We start from the raw sequence: 10594 nt of genomic DNA, 5'->3' as shown, positions 1-10594 counted from the left end.
CCCCTCTCATGTTCTCTGTCTCTCATTCTCTCTCTCGCAAATAAATAAAATCTTAAAAAAAAAAAAAAAAGGCCTAGAGGGCTTTTCTCTAAAAATGCAGATTTCCAGGCCAACCCAAGGCCAAAAAATTAGAATCTCTGAGAATAGATCCTAAGAATCTATACTTTTCTAAGAATTTCCCAGACTGGTTATCATATACACGAGAAGTTTAGAACGTCCGGTTTACTAAACATTATATTCCAAGTATAATTCAGTGAACTAGAGAGAAACTTTAGGTTAAATTTTACCGTATCAAAACAACGAGGCCATAATGGATGTAATTCATCATTTTAGCAATTACAGGATTTCATCAGAGTCACAATAAAAATTTGTGCTGTGAAAGGAAACACACACATACACACAAACGCACACACACTTTCCTGCAAGCAGAACAAATGTTCAAAATTACACATATTTCTCGGGGCTCGGTAAACCCTGACTACTTACAAAACACAAAGTCCCTGAATACTACCACTGATTTTTTCTTCTTTTTTTTTATATTTATTAACAATATCACTCATTATAATCACTATAATATACACTAACTTGCATTGCTATTAATCATTGCAATACTTTCTTCTGAAGATTGGCTATTCCTTAAAATCAGGGATTGAACATCTTTTATAATTCCCACTCTGCATAGCAAAATGAGTGAAACAGAGAACATCACAGCCGAGACAAAAATAATTCAAGAGTAAAATTATTTCTACTTAAATGGCAAAATACAATACACAGATGATGAAACATCCAGTCAGGCTTTATTCATTTAATTAGTTTAGAATAGTGTGTTTAGAAATAAGCCAATTTATATGGGACATTGTTTCTATGTTCTTACCATATTTTTTTACACTATTATTTGAAAATTGGAAAAATACATTTGCAGTGGCTTGAGGACATTGTAGTTATATTTAGACAGAACTGAACATGAACCCTAGGATTATAGGAAAGATGGACCCTAGCTATCAGAAAGAGTAAGAGAGTGTTAATTTGAATTTTTCCCTGAGGTGTAGTTTTATTTTTCAATAGGACAGAAGAAATATGTATCACCCAACTCAGTACTGTTTGTTTCTCAAAAAGCTCTTAAAATTTTTATTCTTCAAATAGTTTTTATGGCAACTACAATATCATACTCACAGGATTACACTGTAAGCTTTTCTCAAATTTCTTCAAAGAGCGGAGCTTTAACTGACCTTCCAGCTGGATGCATAAGCCCTTGATGCTTTGAGGTTTTTACTCAATCTAAAGTAATGAGTGTTGGGGCTTTTTTTCTAGCTGATTCTAAAATTCAGAAAACTAAATTTACACATTATTAAACAAGAACAATATTTATATTAATAAAATAATACATATTAACATACATATGAAATATTTTAACATCTTTGCAGTGATAAAGTCATTAAACCTCAGATTTATATAAATATTTTATGTTATTTTATTTATATTTATCATATGTGTTAAACATTTACTGAATTTCAGGTTCTAAGTAAGGTGTGACAGGGTAGAAATATGAATAAGGCATATTTTATATATTCAAAGGAGCTCAGAGCTTATTAAGTGGATTAGAACATGTAATCAAATAGTGTCCTAGAAGCTAGAAGAGGTTAACACCAGAACAGAAATTAATATAAATTATGGTATATGAATTTTGGTAGGATATTTCATTGCTTTAAGCCTTAGTTTTCTCATTTGGAAAACAGAAATAATAATGCCAAAATGGAAGAATTACTTATAAGATTACAAACAATGTAACATAGTGCTATTTGCACTCTATAAATAGGTCCTCAAAACGTGAGAACTATCCTTACTATGACTTGAGAAGTCTTTATCAAAGCAGAGGAATTTTAGGAATTAGAGGAAAGGGCGGGGGTGGGAAAGACACAGATGTGATGTTCCCAGTGGGAGCTGAGAGGCAGAAAAAGCATCACAGGTAATCATACGAACAATATAGAGGAAAAGATATAATAAAATCTTTTTATATTTCAATAAAAGACTGAGGATAAATTCTTAGTAGACAGTATCTCTACTGTGATTTCATAAATGAATATTTAGGTTTTTTTTGGTACAGTTCACAAATTTTTTAGAAAGGTAGCCACCTGGACTATTTCATTTTCTTTGTGTACATTATTTTTCCTTCAGAAGAGAATGAAGGATAGGCTAAATGACTTAATATAATTTGGTCAGAAAGCAGGAACTACATAAGCAAATAGAACAAAACCATCAAAATCTTTAGTAACAACCCACACATGGAAACCATTGTCCATGACTGATGTATGATGTGTAGTTTAAAAAAAGGTGATTGTCATTGGAACATAACTGCATCTTTATAATGAATGGGATATGTATTGGTTTTGAGGGTAGGTGTGAGCAGCAGAATAAGAGAGCAATCCTGTTCTGGGAAAGAAGGAAGTAGCATACACTCGTGTTTGCTCCAAGCTGTGCACGCAGATCAAATAAATTTTCATCAGTCACACTGGGAATATTGAGATAACATTGGACAGCTCTTATACTCAAACTCTTCTTCCAAAAAAAGAAAAAGTTCTTTGACTAATTTTTAACATCATAAAATAATATTTGTTACTGATTTGCTTAAATGAAACAAAACAAAAAGTATATGAGAATGAATTTTGGTAGAATTCTACTGTTTAAAGATTCTGCCAAGATTTATTGGCAGATATTTTACTATTAACTGTGCCAAGAGAAACAGTAGATGTTTCTCTTGCCGATCTTTTGGGTTAAAACTAAGTTCCCTAGTCATTTTTTCAAACCTGCTGATATTACCACGAAGAATCTAAAAAAATAATATTTTACATTACTATTTAACACAATCTTAAGGAATAATATTTAAGTTTTCAAGGACAGAATTCAAACATATTTCCTGCTTTCAAGCTACAGATTTTTTTCCCCTGGGAATTAACTTTCATTACAGGATTTTTTTTTTTTTTTTTTTGCTTTTTTAAAGGCAACATTAATACTTTTTGCTGCCAGTTCTTGCAGGGAATTTAGAAATCTCGCCATCCAGCTTAATCAGGTAAGATGTGCAATGTTGCTGAAGAATGCCAAGTTTTATTCTATGAGACTTTGGCTTAAGATAGTGCCTGATTTCACACTAAAACAATATGAAAACAAAGAGATGTAAATTTTCAATAGCACTGAAAAATAGGTGTGATGATCAGAGATATGACAGGCTCCAGAAAAAATATATATATATTAATTACAGCAGGCAAGAGATCGTGAGGACTATTAGTGGAAGCTGAGAACAATACAGGAGTAACTATAACTCTCTGTCACTGTATCTACAGATTTACTTTAGGGGCACAAGTTCCTAACTGATTAAAGAGAGAGAAACCATCTCTTTCTTACTAAAGGAACATTATTTTCTGGGGCATATTCCTACTACCAGCATCCCCATTAGGACTTCTCTTTCCATATCTATTTTAAGATTATATTTCACAATAATGTTATACAAATAGTACTATAGAGTATGATTGGTGTTACATTGTGAGATAGTACAGAGAGAAAATTAGGAAGAACCACAGAAACAATAAACTAGCGATGCAGTATTGTTTTACAGATTTATGCTCACTACAAAGAATGTCTAGTTCTCCCAAAATAATCTTCCACACAGCCTAAGCTAAGCATGCAGTGAAAGAACTCCTTTCAGTACAATAGAGACAGTTTAAATAAATGACAAACAAGAGAACTTAGCTACAGACTGTGAATGACACTGATGTAAGAAACCAAAATCTGAATTTACCTTGTGGATAGTGAGAGGTGCCAGGATGATTCCAGCATGGGAGACTGAGTAAAATATATAGTACTACTACTACTACTAATAATAATAATAATAATAAATTTTAATTAAACAAATATGGAAATATGAAAAATTCAAAAGCATTAGTTAACTGTTGCTTTTGAAAAGCAGAAGAAAGTCCTATTTTCAAATAAGTTTTAAAAATTTATACTGAATACTTTTAAATAACTTGTTTCTGTTAATAACTAATAAGAGCAGTACCTTTAAATTTTTAAGAGAAAAAACTTGAAAATAATAAACTCACAGGTCCAAGATAAAGTCAAGAAAGAAACATGAAAAAAATCATAATAAAATTGCTTAAGACCAATGATAACAAATAAGTCTTATAAGTAGCCAAGAAAAAAGACAGTGTCTACAGATAAAGATGACAGCAGATGACTCATTAGAAACAATTCAAGTAGGAAGACAGTTAAGCAAATCCCATAAAGTACTGAAAGAAAACAAAAGAAATCTCTTTCAAATACAAAGGCAAAACTAAGATATTTTTAGACATGCAAAAGATAAAACAATTCATATGCATTCAGACATAGAGAAGCTGAAGCAATTTTATGCCAGATAGAAAAATGGATCCCCACAAAGGAATGAAGAGTAGTACACATATAATTATATGTTTTTCTTACTACTTCAGTCTTTTTAAAACATAATTGGCCTTTTAAACAATAATTATAATGTAATATGGCATTTATGACAATGTACAAGTAAAATGTCTAACATCAGTAGAACAAAGGCCAGAGGAGAAAAACAGAAATATACCAATATCTCAAATTAAATATTCCATTTAAAAAATAAGATCTCCTTTTGTTTTTGACCAGTAACTTCCTCTAAAAACTCAGTCTAATGGATTTCAAACCCACTGATGTGATTGTATTTATCATCTATCAATTCTATATGATAATTACAATAATCTTTTAAGTTCTCGAGATTTAAAAACAGTGTTCAGATATTGATGGTCGAAGAGAAAAGCTAACTTATTCTATAGCGTTAGAAATAAACCACGTGGCGGCGGCAGGGGGGGGCGCCGGAGCGACCCGGCCTTTCCATCAGTTTTTCCCTCTCTCGCCCCCGCGGAGGCTTTCCGGGAGGCGCTTGCGTGGGGGACTCGGCGCTGAAGTGGCCGAGCTGTCGGGAGGGGCCTGAGTGGGCGCTTCGAGGACCCAAGACTGTCTAAAGCCACAGGGAAAATGGTGGAAAATTCACCGTCGCCATTGCCAGAAAGAGCGATTTATGGCTTTGTTCTTTTCTTAAGCTCCCAATTTGGCTTCATCCTGTATCTTGTGTGGGCATTTATTCCTGAATCTTGGCTAAACTCCTTAGGATTAACCTATTGGCCTCAAAAATACTGGGCAGTTGCATTGCCCGTCTACTTCCTCATTACTATAGTAATTGGTTACGTACTCTTATTTGGAATAAACATGGTGAGTACCTCTCCACTCAACTCCATTCATACAATCACAGATAACTATGCTAAAAATCAACAGCAGAAGAAATACCAAGAGGCCATCCCAGCATTAAGAGATATTCCTATTAGTGAAGTAAACCAAATGTTCTTCCTGGCAACTAAATAACTTTATGCCAAAACCTAAATTGTATGTAGACTAACACCGAGCATTTACTATAATTTTTTATGTAATAATTTTGACCATAATTTTTTTGACTCTCTCTTGTACCCAATATTGAAATGTAAACAAAGTAAGTTGATTCTTCTAGATTAAGTTCTATTAATATTATAAAAGTTCTTGAGTATTGGTTATTAATGAACAGAATAAATAAAATACTGCATTACCATATAGCAGACTTTTTAAAAAATAAGTATCAGTAAAAACAAGAAATCCCTCCAAAAGAAAGAAAGAAAGAAAGAAACCACGTGGCAATTCCAGTCTGATATTTGTTTAGTTCATTTCTTTCTGTTTTTTAGTCATTTGGTATTTCTGAATTGTGGCGTCTATCTAAGTATGGTTTACATTTTCAGTGTCTTTTTCACAATTACACACCTTGCATGAACATTTTTCACCTTTACTAGGAGCAATGATTGAACTGAAACACATGGACAACTGGTCTTCTGATTTTTCTACTTTTAATGAAACAGGAGTTAAAAACTTCCTCTTCAGTGTATAAGTAAGTAATACAAACTCTGTCACAAATGGTAGCTGACCTCCTGCATTTGGGAGACATTAAAAGAAGGAAGAACCACAACAGAGGAGAATATACTCTTGGTCTAAAAAGAGCTGAGTTTCAGCAAATGATTTTCATATTAAATTGCTAGCCTGGCATTTTCACATCTTCCAAAAGAAGCTGAAAATATGGATTTCTAAATGTGAATTCTCATGAATTTTATGCATTGATAATTAATGTTAAAATTGATCTGTCATGGGCCAAGACACTGTAGGCCAAACATATATGTGTGTATGTATATATTATAATGTATATATAATGTGTCTGATGTGTATAAACATAATAAAACACACAAAAATCATGCACATGTATCCACACTTATACACACACACACACAAATTCCCAAAACTGCGGGATATATTGGGACCCTGGGTCTCTAGTTTTTTGGGGAGGGTTGTTTTGTTTTGTTTTTTTAAGATGATTTTGTCTAAGTTGAGCATTAGGCTTTTATGCTTTGGAATATAAATATTTGGAAATATACACATTTGGAAAAAATAGTCTGGGGGATAGTATCAGGACAAAAGTAAGTCTATTTAATAAAACTAATTTAGCACAGGAGTTTTTTTTCACATCTCCATATTTGTTATTTTTCATGGGTATAAACCTTGATTTGACCTGGCCCTTCATTGATTTGGTTTGGTTTTGTTCTTTAATGTACTTTTTTGAAAAGACCTTTGAAATTCACTTTCCCTTTGTTGCCTGTTACAGGACTTGTACCACAGACTTGCAATGAAGCTTTCTGCCTCACTGAACCACTTTCACAGACTCTGTATTAAAAGGAATGGATTCTTTCTTCCCTTCTTCCTTTCTCTAACATGAGGACAAAGAATTCCTTTGAAGAAAGCCTATAGATCTCAACATATCATGAAAGAGGCTTGATTATGCCTTACTCTTTTTCCACAAGCCCATAAAGCATAAAGTTCTTGTTATCAATATCATTATTTTGTACAAATTTGAAACAGAATGGACAGAGTGTGGCTCCAAATATAGAAACCACCTAGATTGCCCATGCTTTAAAGAAAGGTGAGATCTTAAATTTGAAATACTCAATAACACTTTCATTGCTTTTTTACTTCTCTTAGTTTCAAATTATCTTTGGGTAGAAAAAAATATATATGGTAAGCTCAACAAAATAGCCATAAATGCTATGGTTTGAAATAATGTTGATCGTATTTACAGTTGTGGATAATAGGTAGGATAGGATATAAACATATAATTATATCATGTATAACTGCAGTTTACAATTGTCAGGTGGAACCTAACAAGAGAATAAAAGCTAGCAATGGTTTAGTATTTATCATGAAGTAGTGAACTTCTAGAAGATACCACAAGAGAATAAAAGAGAATAAAAGCTAGCAATGGTTTAGTATTTATCATGAAGTAGTGGACTTCTAGAAGATACCACAAAAGATTACCCTTCTTAATTTTTTCTTTTATTAAAGTAAATATTTAAGTCACCAAACCAGAAATTGGTGCACTCCTCTCATTAAACATATGTAGAAAGAAATGGATCTATTTATCTATTTATACCTTAAGATAGAGACAGAAACAAATCTTCAGCACTCTTGTGATCAGTCTGAACTTAACTTACGTATGGAAGGAAAACTTCTGAAGGCAGATGAAATTTGAAAAAAATATATTCACCTGATAAATTCAGTGGCAAGTTAGAAGCAGGTATGTACATATTCACTGAAAAAAGAGGAAATGGGTACTTTTGCAGGAGAAAAAATTGAGCACCCAAATAGTCTATTATGACTTGATTTTTAAAACCATCAATAGAAAATTAAATCCTAAAACAACTAAAAGGACATTTCAATGTCATGTTGAAGTAGCTTATACAAGACTAACCCTACCACCAAGATCAATTTCAAAACCTGGAAAAAATGCACAAGGCAGACATTTAAGGGATGAAAATCCTTGAGAGGAGGAGGTCATACCAAGCTGAGCTCCAGAGTCACTTCAGCTTTTTCCTTGAATGATTTTCCAAATCATACCAGGGAAAGTAGAGCCTTAAAAAAAGGGATATCTGGGTCTTGTTTCAATCTTACCAAGTTAATGATAGTGAAGACATACTTTGAGACTGACGAACAGACTGAGATATAAGAGGAAAGAGATAAGAGAGAACACCATAAATATGAGACTAAAATTCTGTTTCAGATTTGCTCATAACGCATGAATTTGTTTGCTAAATCTGCCGTAACAAAATACCACACCAGGTGGTTTGAACAACAGAAATTTATTTTCTCACAGTTCTGGAAGATCAAAGTGCCGGCATGGTTGGATTCCTCTAGGGTCTCTCTCTTTAGGTTTTGTTGTTGTTGTTGTTGTTGTTGTTTTGTTTTTTGTTTTTTTTTTTTTTGAGAGGAAGAAGAGAGAGAAAGAGAGAAAGGGGGAGCAGGGAGAGAGGGAGAGAGAGAGAATCTTAAGCAGGCTCCATGCCCAACACAGAGGCCCATGTGGGGCTCAATCTTACGACCCTGAGATCATGATCTGAGACAAAAGCACGTCCGCCACTCAACCTACTAAGCCACCTAGGTGCCCCCTCTCTCTTTAGCTTTTGAAAGGCTGTCTTTTTGCTGTCTCTTCACAATTATCCCTTGGGCACGCACATCCCTGGTGCCAATCTCTCTTAACAGTATGGCAGTCATATTGGATTAGAGCCCCACCCTAAGGGCCTCACTTTAACTTAATCACCTCTTTAAAGACCTTATCTACAAATAAGGTTACATTCTGAGGCACTGGGGTTTGACATATGAATTTGGGGAACACGATTCGGCCCATAATAAGATATTTGCAGACACTTAAATTGCATATGCAAGGAGTGACCCACACAAAGCAAAAAGCAGTAGCTATGTGACTAAAGCACTCCACAAAAATTTTAACAGTCTTGCAATGCTGGGGAGACAGAGGTTAGAATTCAGGTCCCACCAAGACGAAATTTCTTTAGTTAAGAGAAAAAGGAAAAGAAAAAAGAGAGAATTTAAGTTGAAATCACAGAGTGGCTAAAACCAAGAATTATTCTTTAGAGAACATTTGAAAATAACTAACACTAACACACCTTGACAAACACCCTTACCTGGATCAAGGTGATCTAAAATTTCTCTCCTTTCCAGAAAAAAATTAAATCCTTTTAAGAGGAAGATAACATAAGGTAGAGCCTTGTCAACTTTTTTTTTTTTTTTTAAGAATCTGGCACTCAATAGATCATAGACATTCCAAAGAAGAAGAGCAAATGAACCAAACCAAACAAATCAAAAGCAGCAAAACAAGGTAAAAAGACCCACAAGTAACATACTGTTCCTACTAAAAGAGACTGGGGAATCCAGCTTTGGCACCAAAATAAAAACAGCTTAGAAGTCATCACTGCCATACTCACATGATGCAAAGCTGAAGCAAAACTGAAAGTAATGTTTTTGACCTATTAGAGAGCTGAGATGGCGGAGCACACTACCACTCCCAAATCTGAAGGGACAGGTGAATCCAGAGTCATGGGTTGAATCTGCTCACCTGGCGTAGAAGCCATCAGAGCCATAAGCACTGACAGGTATACTTACATGGTAATTTTGACTAATTGCTGAAGATTAGTATAGATTAGTTTAAGAGTGAGAAATTCCTGGGCCTGGAGTCCTTTAGGGACACTCACACTTTTTGCCCTGAGGAAACACATCAGTTTCTCAAGGTCAAGATCCAGGAAAGATCCCTTTATGACTGGCAGCAGGAGGACAAGAGTAGTCATTATAGAATGCACATGGAACATCCTCTCTAACAAAGGCCTACTCTGAAGGGAGATTTTAGCAGAGCCTTATCCCACCTGGAAGAAGGGCATGCCTCACATTCAAGCCCTCTCTAGTCTTACTGTTTCTCCCTTTTGATATAAGGAGAAAAATACTATAGCACTGGAGAAATATTTGTAAAGGGTACAGCCCAGAGACAAAGACCCAAGGAAAGACTATATTTATTCATAAGATTATAGAATGCTTCCCCTCCCCCACATTTCATCACAGCACCAGCAGAGCTAGAGCATAATTATAGCATGACATAAAAGGGACATTAGGAAAAACTAAGGAAATCTGAATAAAACATAGACTTTAGTCAATAATAATGTATTAATATTGGTTCATTAAGTTTAATAAATGAATGATATTCATGTAAGATAATAATAGAAACTGGCTGTGGGGTATATGAGAACTCTCTATACTATATAATTTTTCTATAAATTTGAAAGTGTCCTAAAACACAAGGTTTCTATTCAAAATTTTAAAATATGGAAATTTTTTTAAAAGATCTTATTTATTTATTTGGCAGACACAGAGAGAGAGATCATAAGCAGGAGGAGCGGCAGAGGGAGAGGGAAAAGCAGGCTCCCCACTGAGCAGGGAGCCCAATGTGGGGCTCGATCCCAGAATCCTGGGATCATGACCTGAGCCAAAGGCAGATGCTTAACCCACTGAGCCACCCAGGCATCCCAAAATATAGAAATTTTTAAAAAGACTCATGGGTGATCTAGATATTAGAGATATTAGAAAAGGAATTTATGTAATCATAATTAGTTCAAGAATAAAGAATAATATT

The 10594-nt window shown here is 34.2% G+C and overlaps 1 protein-coding gene across 1 annotated transcript; it reads left to right on the top strand.

Annotated features, from left to right (window-relative positions):
* Window positions 1-5031: 5031 nt before the first annotated feature.
* LOC110578423 (phosphatidylinositol N-acetylglucosaminyltransferase subunit P-like) lies at window positions 5032-5415 on the top strand. Its single transcript, XM_044913901.1, has one exon. It carries the CDS (start codon window positions 5032-5034, stop codon window positions 5413-5415), a length of 384 nt encoding a protein of 127 aa, XP_044769836.1.
* The last annotated feature ends 5179 nt before the right edge of the window (window positions 5416-10594 follow it).

Source organism: Neomonachus schauinslandi, chromosome 1, assembly GCF_002201575.2.
Source record: "Neomonachus schauinslandi chromosome 1, ASM220157v2, whole genome shotgun sequence".
Classification (NCBI taxonomy): Eukaryota; Metazoa; Chordata; class Mammalia; order Carnivora; family Phocidae; genus Neomonachus; species Neomonachus schauinslandi.
Note: the sequence above shows the minus strand (reverse complement) of the source record. Positions and strands in the feature narration are given on the sequence as shown.